The 21,556-nt window shown below is 37.1% G+C and overlaps 1 protein-coding gene across 1 annotated transcript; it reads right to left on the bottom strand.

Moving 5' to 3' along the window:
- Nucleotides 1–9,351: 9,351 nt before the first annotated feature.
- LOC130220817 (uncharacterized) lies at nucleotides 9,352–21,313 on the bottom strand. The gene is made up of 9 exons (XM_056453062.1): nucleotides 21,181–21,313; nucleotides 20,184–20,501; nucleotides 19,769–20,092; nucleotides 13,741–13,824; nucleotides 12,697–12,780; nucleotides 10,409–10,437; nucleotides 10,244–10,312; nucleotides 10,085–10,156; nucleotides 9,352–10,000 (listed from the first exon to the last, which is right to left on the bottom strand). Exons 1-9 carry the CDS (start codon nucleotides 21,233–21,235, stop codon nucleotides 9,950–9,952), a joined length of 1,086 nt encoding a protein of 361 aa, XP_056309037.1. The 5' UTR covers nucleotides 21,236–21,313; the 3' UTR covers nucleotides 9,352–9,949.
- Nucleotides 21,314–21,556: the final 243 nt, after the last annotated feature.

The raw sequence follows: 21,556 nt of genomic DNA, 5'->3' as shown, positions 1-21,556 counted from the left end.
TGATTTCATGCTCAATTAAATTTCAATTACAAAGTCAAGAAGGAGACATAATAGAAAGATGGTGTCGTTGTCGTTGTAAATGTCATTGTATTTTGCAGTGTCTGGAGCCAGCGCTTTTCACTCATCACAGCACACATGTTGCTAATGATGTGACAATAAAAGTGATTTGATTTGATTTGATTTGGTGTTTCTCTAAAGCTGAATGGGGGAAATTTAATGAAATGTGTAAGGAATGGGCTGAACATTCAGTTGAAGTCAGAATTATTAGCCCCCCTGAATTATTTATTTTTTATAAATAATAATAAGTTTATAGTAATAATAGTTTATTTCCCTAATTTTTGTTTAAGAGAGACTTTTCCAACACATTTCTAATCATAATAGTGTTAATAACTCATCTCTAATAACTGATTTATTTTCTCTTTGTCATGATGACAGTAAATAATATTAGACTAGATATTCTTCAAGACACTTCTATACAGCTTAAAGTGACATTTAAAGGCTTCACTAGGGTAATTAGGGTAACTAGGCAGGTTAGGGTAATTAGGCAAATCATTGTATAATGATGGTTTGTTCTGGAGACTATCAAAAACAAATAAAGCTTAAAGGGGCTAATAATATTGAGCTTAAAATGGTGTTTAATAAATTAAAAACTGCTTTTATTCTAGCCATATAGATAGTTGCACTAGAGGAGTGACAAGCACAATCATTAATGCAGCTACAAACTGTATACCAAACAACATAGTTGATGGGAGAAGAAAAATGGTACCAGGGTGGAATAATGAATGTAAAAATGCAAAAAAGGAAAGAAATCAGGCTTTTAAAATATGAAGGAAACAATTGAGTACAGAAAATGTAATAGACTATAATAGAAAGAAAGCTAGAGTACGTTAATTAAGTTATCAAAAAAGAATGCAGAGACAGTTCTGTTCAGGTGTTGATAAAGAAACAAACTTAAATGATTTATAGATTATGATTAGACAGAGATCTGAGAAAATACCTGTTTTAGATGATGAATTAATAGCAGTATCTAATAAGGAGAAAGCTGACTTACTAGGAATCAAGTTTGCAAATATTCACAGTGGAGGTCATTTATAGATGAAACTCAGAAGAGAAGGAAAGAGGAGATTACTATAGAGTACTTTAGGGAGAAAAAAAGATCAACAGGTCAGCTTTAGATATGGAATTTACACCACATGAACTAAACTCAGCATTAGAGAACAGTGGTTATACTGCACCAGGACAAGATCAGTTATGTTATGCCATGTTTAGACATCTTCCAGATGAATTGGTGCTAATAATACAGACGTTGTTTAACAAAACATGGATTGAAGGAGAATTACCTCATCGCTGAAAAAGAGCTCGGATAATACCATTCTGTAAACCGGGGAAAACCCAGATAATGCAGAGAGCTGTGGACCTGTAGCATTAACATGATGGAAAAAGTTGTAGTTTGTAGACTGACATACTACTCAGAAAATAAAGATCTGTGCACAGTGGATTCCAGAAAGGTAGATCCACAACAGATGCTTCAGTTAAAGCTGAAAAAGCCATTAAGATGAAAGAGGTCATGATTATAGTATACTTTGACATAGAGAGAGCATATGACTCCATGTGGAGAGAAGGATTAATGATAAAACTTCATAATATTGGTGTAGGAGGCAGGATGTACAATTACATATTAGGCTTTTAATCAAATCTGATTGTTCATGTCGGAGATGAGGTTTCAGATCATTTTAGCATGGTAAATGGGATACCACAAGGTAGTGTTATAAGTCCGTTACTATTTAATATTATGATAAATGATATATGTTTCAGAATATAGCGAGAGCAATAGGATATTCGCTATATGCAGATGATAGAGCTATTTGGACAAGAGGGAAAAACATTTCTTATATGATCAATTAAATTCAGAGTGCTATAACATGAATTGAAGGTTGGATATATCACTGTGGATTTAAAATGTTAATTTCTAAATCATGTTACATGTTATTTACCGTGAGAAGAAAGTGAGAAAAGAGAGCTTAAATTATATGGCCAAAGTTTGGAAGGAGTAACAAAGCTGAAATATTTACTGTAGGTCTATGGTTGGATGAAAGTTGTATATGGAAGACACCTATAATGCAGGTAGTAAATAATTGTGGTACTAAACCTCACGAGATCGGTTTCTGGATATGAATGGGGTGCTGACAAACAGTCATTAATTGATATATACAGCATTAATAAGATCATACTTTGATTACGCATGTATAGTATATGGAGCAGCAGCTGAGAGTATATTAGAAAAATCAGACAGAATTCAGTTTAGAGCACTGATAATCAGTGTAGTCAAGTCAAGTCAAGTCAAAGTTTATTTATAAAGCGCTTTTTAAAAACAACAAGTGCATACCAAAGTGCTGTGCACACATACACCATTAAAAACAAAGGACACATTCAACAGACACATGGCTCTCATATGGTATTAAAAGCCAAAGAGTAAAAATGGGTTTTAAGACTTGATTTAAAAACAGAAAGGGTTGCGGCCTGCCTAACGTAGGGAGGCAAATTATTCCACAGTTTGGGGGCCACCACTGCAAAGGCACGGTCCCCCCTGGTTTTTAACCTTGCACGTGGAACAGCCAAAAGTAGCTGATCAGTACATCTAAGTGCCCTTGATGGAGTGTACAATTGGATTAATGAGGACAAGTATCTTGGTGCTAGTCCATTTAGGCATTTAAACACCAAAAGTAAAATCTTAATGTATCCTAAACTGTACAGGGAGCCAATGAAGAGAAGCCAGTACAGGTGTAATGTGCTCCCGTTTGCGTGTCCCCGTCAGCAAACATGCAGCAGCATTTTGCACCCTCTGCAGCTGAGTAATGGAGGTATGGCTAATACCCACATAGAGGGCATTACAATAATCTAGTCGAGTCGAGATAAAAATATATTACCCTTTCACAGTCGTTAAAGGACAAAAAAAGACTTTAATTTGGATAGTTGCCTCAACTGGAAAAAGCTAGCTTTAATTACCGAATTAATCTGTTTATCCAGTTTGAAGTCTCTATCCATAATAACACCCTGTTTTTTACATTAGGTTTCACAAAAGAATTTAACACACCAAGATCCAAACAATCCTGAGTTCCCCCGGACCCAAATACCACCACTTCTGTCTTTTCTTCATTGCACATTAAAACATTTGTACTGTACAGTACAGTGTACTGTAGGTGCTATTAAAACCAATGCATTACTGGTAGAAACCAACGGATTTCCTCTTTATCTAAGACAGATAAAACTATCACTGACATACTGGACTAAGCTAAAAGGATCAGGAACAGAACAGCCATCTACAGAAGTATTATGTGAATGCTGGGAGTATGCTCAACGGAAAGGAAAATGGACCTCCATGGATATATCCAGCTCCCAACATAGATTTAAAACTTAACCTAAAGATGAATGGGCAGAAAGGAATGGAAATATTGGGTATTTGACCCAACAATATTAAACAGAACTACTATCAACACATGCCAATACACACTGATGATTTAAAAGATTTAAAAAATGAACATGTAGGAGTGGGAGTGGGAGTGTTTGTGTCAGAGGTTATTAATGTAACAGTAAGTAAAAGAGTACATGACAAACTTTCAGTATTCACAGCTGAAGTCACGATTATAATATTAGGGTTACAATAGGCAGAAGAAGTCAGATCTAGAGGAGTGATAACATGCACAGACTCTGCTCTTAATAGCCTGAAAATCAAATGAAACAGTAAGAGCTATGTAAGAGACCTAGTGACAGAAATATTCAGTATAATGTTAAATCTAGAGAAAAATGGTAGTGTTGTTCAGTTTTGTTGGGTCCCAGCGCACTCGGGAGCTGAAGGAAATGAGAAAGCAGATGTAATTGCTAAGAAGACCTTAAACTTGAAGGATAAAGAAATAATGATCATTTGGAAGAGGTGAAGCCAAATCATTATTAAAAAAGAGTGAAAGAAACATGGCAGAAACAATGGGATTTAGACAGCAAAGGTAGACATCTATACGACACTCAAAAATCCATCAACACTAAGATTTATAAAGGCAAATGCAGAAGAGAGGAAGTGATAATAACTAGACTAAGATTAGGACGTACTGGTTTAAAACCCACCCTTGCTTTAATGGGGAATAGTTTATCAGATAAATGTGATGAGGGTAATTTAACAGAAAATCTACAGCACATCCTTATGAAATGTGATAAATATAAACAGAAAGGAAAATCTTGAAGGGAAGAATGTATACATTAGAGCAAGAATGGAGCTTGAATGGATTATTGGGGCCAGATGGGAAAATGTGGGAAATTAGCAAGGCTATTTTAAACTTCCTTAGAGATACAGGACTGGAGCATAGGATATAGATGATGTTGTGTTTTTTGTTGCACATCCCGGTACGGTAGGTGGCGGTATGCGCCTTAACAAGTTGGTTGCGATCCGCCATTAAATCAAGAAAGAAAGACGCCTGTACGCACCATATGATTTGGGAAGCACCGCTTACATCCTCTATTGATCCAGCAATCAAGTCTTTTGCTCCGGGACTCGTTGATTTGGCGTATTTGTGAAAACTGAAGAGATCATTTGTTCAATTTGATGACACACACACAAATACAGTCGTATATTTCAGTCACTTTCACTTTCAGTTTGATCTTTTGTCTCAGAAATGAACAAACAGCAAGAGCTGATCAAAGCAAACGCTCAAAAATCCTTCTCTGAAGCGTTTCTCCTCATTCTGATGCTGATTTATGCTGGATTTTGTTCATCAGGAGACAGAAAAAGAGACAATCTTCCTGCTTAGCTTTGGAAGAGGGCAGAGCTGCTTCTTCTTCAGGGTTTTACGGCAGATTTACAGCATTGTGTCTCATTACTGCCCCCTTCTGAATGATTTTTTTTGAGGTAAAAGTCATTTTAAACTTTCAGAAATATTCTCATACTTTGTATGACACAATTTTAATCTATTTAAGTCTTTATCTAGCTTCTAACAGGCACATATTTCAAGTGTTAAAGCAATTGTATCTAGCTAGCATAGACAATTTAGTGGCTACAGTTGCAACAGCATGCAATGCATAACAGAACCATAAAACCACAGAGAGAGTGGTTATTAAAAGTCTTGATTTTTAATATATAGTTTGAAATACTATTTTTATATTTATTAAAGGGACTATGTCGAAAAGAAAATGAATGAATCCATATTTATTTAATATTTATATAAATATTTTTGTTCATATTGTTGAAGGTGAAATATTTACTGAAATGTGGTTGCTATTAGTTCTTTTACTAGTTTCTGTCTTTATATGGCCAATCTAATACATTTGACAATTTAATCAATCTACATGTACTCTGTCAACAAATAATGATAAAGAAAATCCAGCATAATGTTTTACAATGTTGTTTTGATCAATGGTCTCCACTCTCCCCTGTCTCAGATCGCCCCCCAGTGGAGAATCATTGAAACAGTAAAGACATAATGAAGCCCTCTTTGCTGAAATCACCTTACCTTGCTAATTGAATATTCACGCCAATCCTCTGATCCAAAACAAAAGATTTGTAAAAGTTTCAAAGCTCTTCGAATCCATTTATAAGGTGTTACGATCCTGGTCTAGAGACAAGGCCGCAATATAAACGATCACCAGACAAATAAAAATCCCTTTGTAACCCTTTGGTGTCGGGTCTCGTCATTTGTCTTTTTTTTTTGGCCTTTTTCTTTTATTACCCAAAGTCATGAAGCCAACTACCTCAGAGTGGACCCACAGGAAAATAATAAACAAAAAGTACACACTAACTAAACACCCAAATGAAATGAACTACACCTAATAAAATAACAGAAATAAAAATACTAAATCTACCCACCCCTGCCTCTATAACTAAGAACAAATACAGGAGAAGATATTTACATGAAGAAAAGTGTGGCGTCCAACCCCTACTGCCTCTTATCGTGTACAATATTCAACATTTACAACGGAAAACAAAATAATAGGAGGGGGAAACCTGCATGGATATACAGCAAGGAGGCAAAACTTACACACCAACAGTGGAAGCACGATCAACAATAACACTTATCAACAAGAATAGTTGTTTTATAGCACACCAAACGCACAACAACACGCCAACAAAACTCGCTCTCCCACCCCAAAGGACGCCCTGGGTCACTCCATCCAATCCCAGGGCACGTCATCCGCGTACTAGGGTGGGGCCTGCAGATGTAAAGAGAGAGAGACAGACAAACACAGAGACACACACACCTGGCAACGCAACAAAAGATACGCATCGATAAGTTGAATGTTTAATATAAACAGTTTATTAGCACTTATAAAGTATGTAGATTGTTAACAGTGTGAATTGTACATTGAAGTGACAGAACGTTTGAATGATTTCCTTGTTAAGCGTCATGTTCAATACAGTTCATCTTTATTTCTATACAAATCAGCTACACAGATGAAGAAAAGAGCCACGACACTGCAGATTGAGGATCATTCCAGCTTCTCAGGCAGCTGGAGAAAGCTGGAGTAGCTCTAGATAAACTGAAGCTGATTCAGTTCAGTTAAGTAATGTCACTGTTGACGTTCAGTGAATGTAAACGTCACTCCTGAAGCCGATCATTATAGCTGTTACACGTTAAATACTGTAGCAGAGATCACAGGTCGCATATTATCCTCCGTCTCTTAAGAGCTGATCTACTGTGAGGATTGATGGTCTGAGACAGGCAGAAACAGAGACTGTGGATGTGACAGAAATCCACCATCCAGAGCAAAACCCACCCTGAGAGCTTAGTGTTGAGACTCGACTGCTGTCACGTCTGCATTATTGGAATGATTTGTTTACACTCTCTCATCCAAATCCTCTTAACTGTGTTTTGTACAAGCTGTCACACGGTCCAGCAGTGTTGATGACTGAGATCTGTTTTCTGATCCTCACTCTAGTTTCTGACTGACACTGAGAAACTGAACTGGTGAAGGACTGAAACCAGTTTCTGCTGATGGTGTTTACACTGGCATTTCCCCCCACTCCTGTTCGACCCAGCAGAAGCAGCCTGATCTGATCTTTCCTCTCAGGAATCACATCATTCATATCTGGAGTCTCTCCTGAAACTACAGCAGAAAGACAGCATCACTATAACATCCTCATGATGCTGTATTACATCTGAAAACAGCTCAGTCCACCTCAGTACCTGTAGATTCATCACTGGCGCCCACATATTTATGCTAATCTCTTCTCTTCTGGTGTTACTCATGAGTAAAGTGTGAGCTACTAGTGTTCTGTGTGCTGCATTAAACTGAAGCTAGTCAAAGCACCTACTGTATATAGAGGATGTTTTATTAGTTACATCACTTCTATTGTCCTCCTATGCAAATCACTTCATATACACATTAATATTTGATATATTATGCCTTTATATTGATAAGATCATCGGCTAAATGATTAAATGTGCAAGCAAATGCAGTACTGTACTAATTACTTTCTAAATCCCATATCAAACGTATACACCTGACATGAAACGGACTATTCTTTCAAATAATTACACACAAATGTTTATAATAATTGCATTCAGCGGCCACAGAATTTAAAGATTGAGTTACATTTTTATTTAATTTTGACGTTATATCCACTATTGGTGCATATAGATTTAGTCTATACAGTAATACATGTCATTAAACAGAAATAACTCAGTGATTCAAGTCATTCAGAAGTTCTAAAGTAACTGAAATAAAGGAAAACATTAGGAGTATTCTCTACTCTTTTAAGCTCTAGAAGTGTTTAATATATTGTAATGACACCCTGTGGTCGATAAAGGCAGAAATGCTTACAGTTAACAAGACTGTCCATACTGTTGCTCTTTTTGGTGCATTTCCCTGCATTCTCCAGCATATCATCCTGTCTGTGTCTGATCTGTGTCTGACCCTTCATAACCCCACTCTCCTGATCTATAAACCGGGTTTCTCCCAGTGTAGAGTTTGCAGATGAGCTTGTTCTAGCACCTTCCCTGCCCATCACTGCATCATCTGGACTGGAGCTGCTCGCAGACATCTCTGGAAAAGACAGAGACTATGAAGTTATGTGAAATCTGCTAAATAAAGCAAGCTAGCCATTTGTTTGCGCAGTGCAAATAAATAAAATATAAATAAATAAATAGTGTGAGTATTCCACATTTTGGAAAAATGCATGAACACATGATTATTTCCATCTTTATTCTAATTAGTTCAGATCAGCTGACATTATATCAGTCAGAAAAAATTTATCAAACTATACAATAAACTCAGATTATAATGCAAATAATTTCTCTCAGCTCACAGCACTTGTATAAGTGGACATGGATGTCTAATAAAACAGAATAATCGCGCGCTTCGATACTGCATGGACTGTTCACGTGGACGCGCCTACTGCACACGGTTCAAATTCTGAAGTAAACAACTTCACAGCGCATGCGCGGCTGAGAACCAAGAATGTATACAAAGAATGCTTTAGAAACAAAACCCATGTCTGCAGGTTACAATCGTTACCAAAAATGCAAACGTTGAGGGAATGACTAAATCTTAAGACTTAAACACATACCAATATGCATATAGGTTATTTAAATATATCTGCTGCAATGTGATTCATAAACAGTCTATAAAATGTTTTCGTTTTCAAACAATAACTAAAAGACACTGCATGATCTAACAGACATGGCCACATTTAGCAGGTTACTGTCTACAAGTCAACTATATATATACATATATTATAAAAAGCGATATACAAATAAACGAATTGAATTGTTCATGTATTGTGCAAAACTACTACATGCACAACAAAAATCAAGCGAGAAACAAACAACATTAAAGTATGTTAAGCATATTTCTTACCTTGAGCAAAATACATGACGAGAAGCCTCTTGATTTCTCCCCCAACTAAGCATCGAGCGACTGTGTGCTCTATTTACTTCTCTGAAGGGCGTGGCTTTAAATGGGGCGTGTGTAGGAGGCAGGGATATAAAGTTGTCTCACAGTTATCGAGGATACATTCACACTGCAGTCGACGAGGTTGTTCATGATGTGGAGACGCTAAAAAAAGCGATTAAGCTTAAATAAAGTTTGTGAATGAGTACCATTTCAAAATTCATCCACTGCAAATGTTTCTATGATTTTTACTTTACTAAACTCTGCAATATTTAAAAACATGTGCAGATGAATGAGATATATTTGTACATTCAGAAAATACACACATGAACTTTTATGTTAAATATGTGACTTGCGTATGGGAATTGTAATTATATTTTACATATATATATATAAATATATATATATATATACTTACATTGTCTCATTTATGCACAAACACTGCATACATTAGTGATAATAAACATTATTTCACTCTTAGTTTGAGATTTTATTTTCACAAAAGTTTCATCTGAAACATTTATACAGACACATAACATCACTGTAGTACTATTAACTTGATGTGAAAGCTAAAAAGGTACTTTCTACAACACATAAACATGTATATGATGTTAGTAATAAGATATTAAAAATACATTTCTATAAAGCAAGACAAGACAAAACTATTAATACAGTAATCTGAACAGAGAGATCAAGATTAGAGATTTCCTCCGTGTTAGTAATTCTGTCAGATATAAACTAATACAAAAACTTCTGATAGAAACACAAACAGACAGTGCTGTAATTCTCCCACTGCAGTCTTCTCTTTCCTCCACAAACACAGCCTATTTTTCTGCTTTCTTTCTTTCTTTCTTTCTCTCCTTCAGAACAGCTGCTTTGTCCTCTTTCCAGTGCAGTAATATTCCAGCTGTGTTTGTTCTGCTCTAAATCTCTCCAATTCTCCCACACTAAAGTCCTGAATCTGCGCATTTGAGGGAAACTTGTGCTCCTGAAATGCTGCAGTGATGCTGCTGTGATTTCTGCCTGTTTGTGTTGATGTTTATTCCTGAAGGCTCTTTTTCTTCTTCTGCACACATTAAGCTCTTCTGCTGACGGCGGCGTAAGTCACTGAATCATTAGAGTGATCCTGAGAAACAGATTCTGCTCATCATCATCATCATCATCATCATCATCATCATCACACACACTGATTGTGCTGAACTCTACTCACACTGGCTGATTTCTCCGGCTTTTTCCCAGCACAAGTGACCTCAGAATAAGTGACTGGATCCTCCGTCTGCTCCTAAACACAATGCAGAAGAGCAGAATCAAGCTGAATCCACTCAATCCGCCTGAAGATGTGGAGAAATCACTGATTTGGGCCACTCACATGGGCTCTGGCAGCAGGATTAATGGACATGTGGATTGTTTGATAGTGGACTTGATTCTCATCTTTGACCTTTACACAACAAACACTGCATGAGGGACACTTTACTGAGCTTTAAAGACACAAAATCAATCAGTCCATCTAAATGAGTGGCGTTACTGAACTCACCGCTGATTCACCAGTCGCTCTTTGATGAGCTGCTGAGGATTGAGGAGAAAACACTCACTGTTAAAGTTGTCAGGAGCAGTTTAGAGCTAGTAATCAGGTAAATTGCTTAAATGATTTGATTTAAAACAGGTGATTGTAATTGATTAATTGATCAACTGTAAATGATCATCTAAAATGACATCTCATCGAGAGAGAACACCCAAGAAGACCCAGCAAAGACTTCACACAACCTTGACCCCAGCCTGCTGCTGACATTTTACTGTGCATCCATTGAGAGTTTACTGACATACTGCAGAGTGCTGTAGCGCAAAATGTGTGGGCCCACCTGCAAGAGTCAAGGGGGGACCCCCCAGAAGTGAATCATAAGGGGGTGTGCTTATGATCACGTGAAGATGAGTGACTTATTTGGAGGCGGTGTTAAGGCTGAGATGAGTTATGATTGCGCGAACTGACGATGGTTGGAGGGGTTTATCACGCAGGGCCCCTGTGTGGCCTGCGAACCTGTCCTATACACCGCTGATACTGCATCACAGTATAGTACAGTTGCTGCACCATAGCAGACAGGGAGAGGCTCCAGAGGTTAGTCAAAGCTGCACAAAAGATCATCGGCTGGCCTCTCTTCTCCTCTCCCTGCCTGATGTTTAAACCTCCCGCTGCCTCAGAAAAGCTGAGAACATCATTAGGACAGCTCTCATCCAGCTTCTGAACTGTTCTACCTGTTGCCCTCAGGAAGACGCTACAGGTGCATCAGAACGTGGACAACCAGACTCAAGAACAGCTTTTTCCCAAAAGCCAATAGAGGAATTACCATCTTACGTCACATATGACGTCACACGGGTTCCGGTTTGCAAAAAAAGACCGGTTGCAATAGTAAAACATGTGTTGTAGGATGCCAAATTCGAAACTTATCTTTTAGCGTACACCACACTGCTTTAATGCCAACCGCAGACATCTTTGGCTAACAGCCATCAGAAGAGCTGAATGGAGTGAGGACCTAATTAAAAATACTGGTCTCTGCAGTTCTCCTGTTATATCACTGAAAAAAGTGTTGCATGCGAAACTGTTGCAAATAATTTATTTGTGTTGAATTTAAACAAACAAATTAAATTTAATAATGTTCAAATTAATTTGTTTGGTTAAAATCAGCCTAAATAAATTGTTTACAACCACTTAACGTAAACTTAACGTTTACCTAACGTAAAAACAATTGAGTTAAATCCAAGGAATCATCTTTGAATAATTTTTTTCAGTGTAAGTTCCTGCTATGCTGAATCAGACACATTACTGGTTTCTGATTGCAGTAATGATTTCAGCATAACAGTTCAACATAATTAAACTGCGGACACTGAATGCTCAGAGTGAAATGTAATGTGTTCACACACCCTGCTGTACAGGTGTAGTTGGCTGTCAGAATGCAGTTGTTCTGCTTGTTGATGATGACTCAGGCCTTATTTCCTGCACATGACCACACAGAACAACATTGTAGGCATCCAAACACTTGTAGATCTTTAACTTCTCTCTTGTAAAATCACTTGGAGTTTCAGTGAGATAGTTGTATATTTGGAGCTGGATGCTTGATCATTTCATCTTATGCAATATCCACTGGGAGCTATCACAAATGGACCTGTCAGACGAACGACGCTCACTTTAATGTTAATTTTGCTGAATAACTGTGCTTATCACTGGGAGATGAGCTGTTATAATACACTGAAAGCATTATGTAAATAATATATATAATATGTAATCAATATAACTCATCTCTAATACAACAACAAACTCTGTACCGCATCGGATGTCATTCCCTCACTGTAAATGCTAGCGCTCCTGGTTTTTTCTGTAACCTCGCTGCGCGCGCATCCTCAATGTTTACAAACATGGTAATTGGTCTATACCATCTTCAACTCACATGCACTGACCAATACATGCACACACATGGACTGTACTTTATGCAGAACACTTCTAATTATATACATCTTGTATATATCTCGTTCAGCCTCGGAACTGTATACTTCACCTCCCCTGCCCCCCTATCATCCCCTATTTTGCACTGTTATTGTCTACAGTTATTTCAGCTGTAGCTGGTTGTTGAGTGTGATTGTATTGAAAGGATATATTTAGATGTGTGCAGCGAGTAGTGAGATGCACTTAATCTCACACACATGTATATAATGGGCATCATATATGTGTACAGTGACAATAAAAGGCGCATCGAAAGCAAGTCAAAGTAAATTTGGAAACCAATTCTGTATTTATTCAGTGTTTGTAATTGGAGTAAATGTGAGACTCACCAGCTCTTCTTCTGCGCTGGATCAAACACAGAACAGCAGCGATGAAAACAGCCAAAGCAGCAGCAGAAAGCAGAACTGAAAGCACTGAACAACAGAAGGACTCAGTCAGATAAAGGCCCATTCAGGACTAGAACAGACTAACTCAAGACTGAAGCTGCTGATGGGGATTTGGACTAGACCTGCCTCTGACTCTTCACTTATTATTCACACTGGGAGGAGAAGGAGGATGATGATGATGAACGCTGCATTCTGATTGGCTGATCAACAGCACCTTATTGGTGAATTTTCCCACTTGTGGCCAGCAGATGTCCTCAGTGAAGCAGTTATAGTCAACACACACTCAAACACACACACTCTCTCTCTCTCTCTCTCTCTCTCTCTCTCTCTCTCTCTCTCTCTCTCTCTCTCTCTCTCTCTCTCTCTCTCTCTCTGTCTCTGTCTCTCTCTCTGTTAATCTCATTCTGAATGTAAAGCAGTATCAGTATCTTCATCTATATTGTTAATATCCTTGCTGTGAACGACTCAGTGAACATAGTGTGTAAAAAACAGACAAAACTATTATGGGAGTAAAATCATCATCATCATCATCCTGTACCTGTTGTTATTGAGGCTCCTGCTGGTTTTATAGTTGTGTTTGTGTTTGTTGGAGTCACGGCTGCGGTTTTAGCTTCAGCTGTAAAAGATGAACATTACAGAATCAGATTATGACAGTCATTCATAGTTTAATTAGTCAAAAACCCTGCAGATAACTCATAAATACTCAGAATAACTCATAATACAGCACTGATGTCTGTCAGACAGTGTTCAGACCTGCTGAAGCAGCTTTTGGGTTTCTGTTGTGATGTGGAGTCGTTGTTGTTGTTGTTGTTGTTGTTGTTTTAGCTGTAAAAGATGAACACTGCCAAATCAGGTTTATGGATATAGGTCATTTATAGTTTCATTAGTCAAAAACACTTCAGATAACTCACTAATACTCATAATAACTCATAATAAATCATAATCACTCATAATACAGCACTGATGTCTGTGAGACAGTGTTCAGACCTGGTGAAGCAGCTCTGGGTTTGTTTGTTTTCAGGTTTGTGTTGTGACGTGGAGTCGCTGCTGCTGCTGTTGTTGTTGTTGTTGCTGTTGTTGTTTTAGCTGTAAAAGATGAATGTTACCAAATCAGCTTTATGGATATAGGTCATTCATAGTTTAATTAGTCAAAAACACTCCAGATACTCTTAATAGTCAATCACTCATAATAAATCATAATAACTCATAATACAGCACTGATGTCTGTCAGACAGTGTTCAGACCTGCTGAAGCAGCTCTAGGTTTGTTTGTTTGTTTTCGGGTTGTGTTGAGTGAGCTGTCTAATATAAATCACCAGAGTAACCCTTATATAATATAGGCCAAATTACAATTAAACTCCACAAATGTTGTGTTGTATTCTGAAGCTATAATATACAGTAAATATAAACACAGCCAGAAATGAATATCCACCTCTGCATGAACAGATGATTTTAATAAAGTGTACTGCTGTTAATTCACTCTAGAAACATGACAGTAAGAGCTCAGTGATTTGACATGATGCTTAAACGTGTATTAACCCTTTAAGGTGCACTCCTTGAAAATATTTTTTTGGCACACGCTTGCATTTAATAATATATTGACACAACTCTGATAAATAGTAATAAGCAATTAAAATAATAATGGTAGCCAATGGATAAAAGGTCGACCAGGTGGTTATGATTCTTGTTAATGGGTTAAACACATACTCAGCAGTCAACATGTGCAGTCTACATCCCTCATTACAAGCCTACTGTGTTGGGCAAGCTTCTTGGAAAATGTAGTGAGCTAAGCTAATAGTTGCTCTACTTAAAATGTAGCTTACCTACACTAAAAGCTATCCCCTAGGAAATGTAGCAAGCTAAGCTAAAAGCTACTTTGCAAAAGTAATTTGGCTACAGTACATCTCAGCTATTTTTTATTTATTTTAAAATTTTTAATTTTTAAATTAAAGAAACTTCAATCCAAGTCATTTCTGTCTTAGTGATCATAAAACTGCCAATGAAGCATACAGTATGCAGCATAATTGTTAAGTTCATTTATTGTACTTGTTAGGGTCTTGCTTCAGAAATAGTTCCTCTACAGCAAAGACTTCTTCAAACTAGGGCCCGCTGGCCAAAGTTGGGCCATGGTAACCTTTGATTTGGCCCACCATTCAACATGAGAATGATGGAGTTGGGGTGAATGCTTTTAACAGAGATCATCATTTCTAATTTAACATGACTTTATTTGTTTGTTTAATTCCTGAGTTACAAAAAAGCAAACTGAAAATAAACGGTTTAATTGAATGCTGTAAATAAATCTAATTTTTCAAAATCACTGTCAAGTTTTGGGGAAGGTGGGAAGGGGGCCTGTTTAAGATATCTTATAGTAAACAGTGAGGAGGATCATTTTATCTGGTGAGCTTTATGGTCTCCCGATTACGTTAATAAATTTGTATGGTCCATGACAAGCCAGAATTTTTTAGAAAAATCTTTTCTTTATATCCAAACTGTCCCAATGAAATCTTGTTATTGGTGGGGACTTTAATTGTGTCCATGATGAATATCTTGATAGATCATCAATTTAAATCGCTCTGCATTCTGCATAACCCTAACCCTAACCCTAATTCAAAACATTTTGTGATTTTTTATTTTATTGATAATTCTAATTTGGTAGACATATGGAGACTTATGTACCCAACTGAAAGAGATTATACATTTCACTCACATGTGCATAAAGTATATACCCGCATTGATTTTTTTTTTTAGTAGACCACAATCTCATTTCCAATATCCTAAACTCTAAAATTCATTCATTCATTCATTCATTCATTCATTTTCTTTTTGGCTTCGTCCCTTTATTAATCTGGGGTCGCCACAGCGGAATGAACCGCCAACTTATCCAGCATATGTTTTACACAGCGGATGCCCTTCCAGCCCAACCCATCACTGGGAAACACCCACACTCACTCATTCACACTCATACACTACGGACAATTTAGCCTACCCAATTTACCTGTACCGCATGTCTTTGGACTGTGGGGGGAACCAGAGCACCCGGAGGAAACCCACGCAAACGCAGGGAGAACATGCAAACTCCACGCAAAAGTGACCCAGCCGAGGCTCAAACCAGTGACCTTCTTGCTGTGAAGCGACAGCACTACCTACTGCGTCACTGCGTTGCCCTCTCTAAAATTCCCGATATACTGATTTCAAACCACGGCCCTGTTAAAGTTGTTCTAGATCAAACATTGTTTATTCGTCCTTTGTGGAGGATGGACCCTCATTTAAACCAATGATCCGAAATCCATAGATTACATGAGTTCGCATTTGGATGGGTTTTTTTATTGCAACGATAAGCCAGAAACTTCACCAGGATTACTCTGGGAAACGTTAAAAGCATTTATAAGAGGTTGCGTTTTATCATATAAAGGGTCCAGGAACAAATTATACAAATTAAAACTAACTCATTTAGAGGAACAAATCCACCAACTAGACACTGAAAATGCACTAAACCCCTCAGTGGATATACTTATAGAAAATAGATAGAAATGTTTACGATTAAGGTATGAATACAATAATATAGTCTCTGGTAAAATTAATACAACTTTTCATTATGTGAAACAGAAATATTTTGAATTTGGAGAGAAACCCTTTAAATTACTAGCTACACAGTCACGCAAAATAAAAGCCAAACATGGGACTCACTGTATCGCAAATAAGGAGATAAACAAATGTTTTAAGGTATTTTACTCAAAGTTATACTCCTCTGACACTGAGTTGGACTTCATGAATGTAATCTCCCCAAGTTATCTTTGGAGGACCGGGCATCTCTTAATAAAGACATTACTTTAGAGGAATTAAAGATCAAAATAAATACTTTAAAAAGCGGTAAAACTCCCGGTCTCGATGGGCTGCCTGGATTACCGCCAACTTTTTCTGAGGCTATTGTCACAGTGATTCCTAAAAAAGGTAAAAATCCTGAAGAAGCTGAGGCGTACAGACCTTTCTCCCTTCGCAATGTTGGTAAAAAAATATCATCTAAAACACTTGCTAGTAGACTCTGTACATTAATTAATAAACTGGTTAACTTAGATCAGAATGGATTTATTCCAGGAAGAAGCACTATCCATAATATAAGATGACTATTTAACATAATTTATCACCCTAGGGCAATTTGATTGTAATGGCCCGTTTCCATTGAGTGGTACAGTACGGTTCTGTTTAGTACGCTTTTATGGCTGTTTCCACTGTCAAAAGGTGTACCGAACCGAATCGTACCGTACCACTTTTTCGGCACCCTTTCGAAAGGGTACCAAACACGAGAAAGGGTACCAAAAGGTGGAGCTAAACGAGCAGCTGAATGCTATTGGTTTACAGAGATACGTCATTCGCTTACGCAACAAGCCAGAATGAAAACAAAAAACCCGCCATGTTTAAAATACACAACATGGGTTGCAGCTGGAAGGGCATCCGCTGCATAAAAACATTCTGGATAAGTTGGCGGTTCATTGCGCTGTGGCAACCCTGGATTAATAAAGGGACTAAGCCAACAAGAAAATTAATGAATGTATGCGGATCCCATTGGTTTGAAAAATCTATAATATTTACGTTCCACAGAGAAAAAATTTTATACCTTGGAATTGTAGTTACCTGTAAATACTCTCTACTCTTCAAAGCTCATTTCAAACCCTTATTGTCTAAACTACAGAACTGCATAAACTATTGGAAGACTCCCCTAATCTCTCTAGTTGGAAGAATAAATGCGATAAAAAAGATTTTTCTTCCTCAAATATTATATTTATTTCGTAATATTCCAATACTGTTACCCAAGACCTTTTTAATCACTTGGACTCCATTATTCTTCCATTTCTGTGGAACTACAAAAGTCACATAATTTTAGAAAATCATCTTTGTAAACCCAAACAGGAGGGGAGTTTAGCCCGTCTGGATTTTTGCATTTACTACTGGGCTACACAGATACAAATTTTTACAATGATATTATCTCCAGTGATGGTAGACCAAACAGCAGTTAATAGTATTGTTATAAATAATCAGTTATGTATTTAGAGATAGATAAAAGATCTGTTAATCCAAATTGCAAATAACCCATCATTCTTTCCTTCAAGATTGGATACAACCCTTAATCAATGGAAGGAAGTGGGTATATGCACAGTTAAGGACCTTTATATGGATGGGGTTTTAGGTTCTTTTGTTCAGTCACAACAGAAAAATAACCTTTCAAAAAAACATTTTTTCAGATTTTTACAAATAAAGAATGACCTGCGTACACAACGTTTTCCCTAGGTGGGGGATTCGAGAAGAATGGGAACGAGAGATTGGCATCAAAATTTCAAGAGATTTGGCAGAATAGCTTAGAGGATATTGATAAGTAATCAATCAACACTAGATTACGCCTCATCCAGTTCAAGGTCCTACATAGACTACACTTCTCCAAAAAGAAACTACATAGGATTTTCCCCAATATATCTCAAATCAAATCAGATCACTTTTATAGTCACATCACCAGCAGCACGTGTGCTATGATGAGTGAAAAGCTTAAATGGCTTTTGCAAAGGGCTCTACTGTTAATGCGAACAAAAAACAACCCTGCCTGGTTCCTCTTTTAAGATAAAATTGTTTTCTATTTGTTAAAACACATGCTAATGGACTACTGTACAACATTTTTATTCAAGTTATAAACTCATATCCCAAATCAAATTTTTCAAGGACAACAAAAAAGTAACTCCACTCCACTCGGTCGAATGCCTTTTCGGAATCTAGTGATATTACAATCAAATTGTCTTTGGTTGATAAATTATGTTAAATAGTCGTCTTATATTATGGATAGAGCTTTTTACTGGAATAAATCCAATCAGATCTATGTTCAGCAGTTTATTAATTAATATACAGTCTACTAGCAAGTGTTTTAATATATATATATTTTTTTATATCAAGATTGAGAAGGGAGAAAGGTCTGTATATCTTCTAATTGTGATAAGTGCAAATGAGAAGAAGCTGATTTAGCTCATAGTTTTGTATTCTGTCATAAAATACAGGCATTCTGGAATAAGTTTTTTTTTATATATTTATGCTTATTTGTGCTATATTTGTGCTTATTATATAAGGACATTCTGATTATATAAATTTACTGAGCAGTGCACAACAGAAATACCTCACATATTGTTTGATAACTGCTGCTATTACTGTCCTGGAAAAATGTTAATCCTTCAACTGCCAAACTATGGCTTGAAGAATTGATATCTACTCTGCACTTGGAAAAAACCAGACATCATTTAAAAGGCAACATTGGACAATTTCAGAAGATTTGGAGCCCTTTCGTTTGTCACTTCATGGGAAATTCGTTTCCCCAAAGCAATGTATTGTAACTAAAAAGTTGTTTTGATTATTACTGTATTGTGTACGGACAGGCTGGGCTTGGGGTGTTTGGTTTTGTAAGTTTATGCATATCAGAATTTGTGGTTATTGTAAGATTATTCAATGACCAAATAAAACGTATTAGACAAAAAAAAATTAATCTGTAGAATATAAGCAGTTATACACTGACACGGGTCATTCTGGCATACTTACTGTCCAGCCCTGGGTCAGAATAAGAGATCTGGACAGCAGAAAGGATTTTCAGTGCTGGATCATCACTACAGGTTATAGTTTGACCCTGAACATTTATCAATGTGTGTGTGAATGAGATCTTACAATTAAGAAGCAGCATGACTGACACGAATAACTGTGTTCGAGTGAGGAAAATGATGTAGGTGAAAACATACAGAGACTGAGAAGGAGAGGATGATCATGTGATGTGTGATGTCACAGCGAAGGTTAGAGTTAGTGTTTGGTGTTCATATCACACGTCTGCATATCTGAGCGTGCCAGAGACAGACTCTTCTCTATTATTATCCCCATAACTAATACACCAAATTATCATGATGAGTTTAGGCAATGCTTAGAGTGACTTTTCTATCAGGTTTATTGTGGTTCAGTGATGTTAATGTGAGTGTTAAAGTGACTGATGTTCTGACCTGAATACTGGACAGTAAACGTGTCTGAGGTCTTCAGTTCATTTCTCTGATAGACTCCACATCTCCACTGTTTATCTTCATCTTCACTGATGAGTGTTGTAGACAGACTGATGATACAGCCTGTAGAAGAGATCTGATATCTGGAGTCTGTGTTCAGATTAACACCAGCCTCATTCAACCAGGACAGATGAAGATGCTCAGATCTGAACAAATCAACACAGGAGAGTCCAGAATCTGAATACAGCTGACAGGAGAGAGTCAGAGAGAGACCCGGACGAACATCAGATGAAGATGATGATGAAGATGATGATGATGATGGAGAGACTGAAAGTGAACAGAAGACACAAATCACTAATCATGAGCTGAAACACAGAATTCAGCCCTGATTAAACTGAACACATGAGGAGGAAATTACCAGCAACAACATGCAGATACACAGGTGAATCAGAGCCTTGTTTCTGGTTTTCTCTCCACTGTTGGCAGAAGTAACGTCCAGCATCTTCTGTTGTGACTCTACTGATGATCAGAGAGCAGTCAGAGCCCAGATTCAGTCTGTCTGAGTTTCTCTTCTTTACCCCTAAACCAATCAGCTCAACTGCTTCTGTCTGTCTGTGACTGCTATTGAGCCATGTAGTTCCTGATGTGCTGCAGTACTGAACAGTATTTCTACAGGGCAGATGAACAGTTTCTCCAGATCTGCTGAACACATGAGTCTCTCCTGCTCCAAACACACCTGAAACACAACATTTAATGTCATATTTTACTGCACTGTAATAAATAGTTAAAACAGACATTTTAGTGTACCAATATATAAACTGTTGTGAATATTGTAAGTGGTAGGATTATAAATACTAAATAGAGTGGTTTGAACAGAACACTGCATCAGAGATTTAAAAGACATTTGACACTGAACCACAAAACCATAATTCAATGGGTCAATCACTTTAAAATGAAATTTATACGTCATCAGAAAGCTGAAATCATTTTTTCATTTGAACTTTCCACTGATCTACACTTTATTATAACAGGACAACATTTGTCTGAGAAACAACCAATTAAAATCTGGAGTCTGAGCAATCTAAATATCTAAATATTGAGAAAATCACCTTTAAATTGGTCAAAATAAAGTATTTAGAAATGCAAATTACTCACAAAAATATAAGATTTAAAATATTTACAGTAGGAAATTAATTTAACCAATCTTCATGACATAAAATCAATCATTTTGACCCAATCAATGACTCTCTAAATGTCGGCTAAACTCTGCCGCTGCATCATAAGACACTGAGGTCCAGAGTCACATACTGACTCACAATCCATTACTGCAAACATCACAGCCTCCTAAAACACACAGAATAATGAGCTGAAGTGCTGAGTTTATAATCTTGTAGATGATGAACAGCAGTGTTTACCTGTGCTGAGTGTCCAGAAGATGAGCAGCAGAAACAGAGGACTCCTATCAGCCATTCTGTGTTTCTGACACTCGTCTTCTGCTTTATATATATATGTTCAGCTCTTCTTTAAACAGCAGCAGCTCCTCCTGTGCTTCTGCAGCTTCCTCTCAGTGATACGTCACTGTTTTAACTCTATAATGGACACACAACATTGTCATATTGCTGTATTTTAGTGACATGAAGAAAAAAACAGAAGAAATGTCAGTAATACGCAAGCTTGTGTTTCTCGACACAATATCAGGAACTATATTAGTATCGTATGATGTGAATATTTCATCTTTAAGCCTTCCTCATTCATAGACTAAATTTGAATGATTTTAATGTGATTATTTCC

Source organism: Danio aesculapii, chromosome 3 (genome assembly GCF_903798145.1).
Source record: "Danio aesculapii chromosome 3, fDanAes4.1, whole genome shotgun sequence".
Taxonomy (NCBI): domain Eukaryota; kingdom Metazoa; phylum Chordata; class Actinopteri; order Cypriniformes; family Danionidae; genus Danio; species Danio aesculapii.
This window is presented reverse-complemented; position numbering and strand designations above follow the sequence as displayed.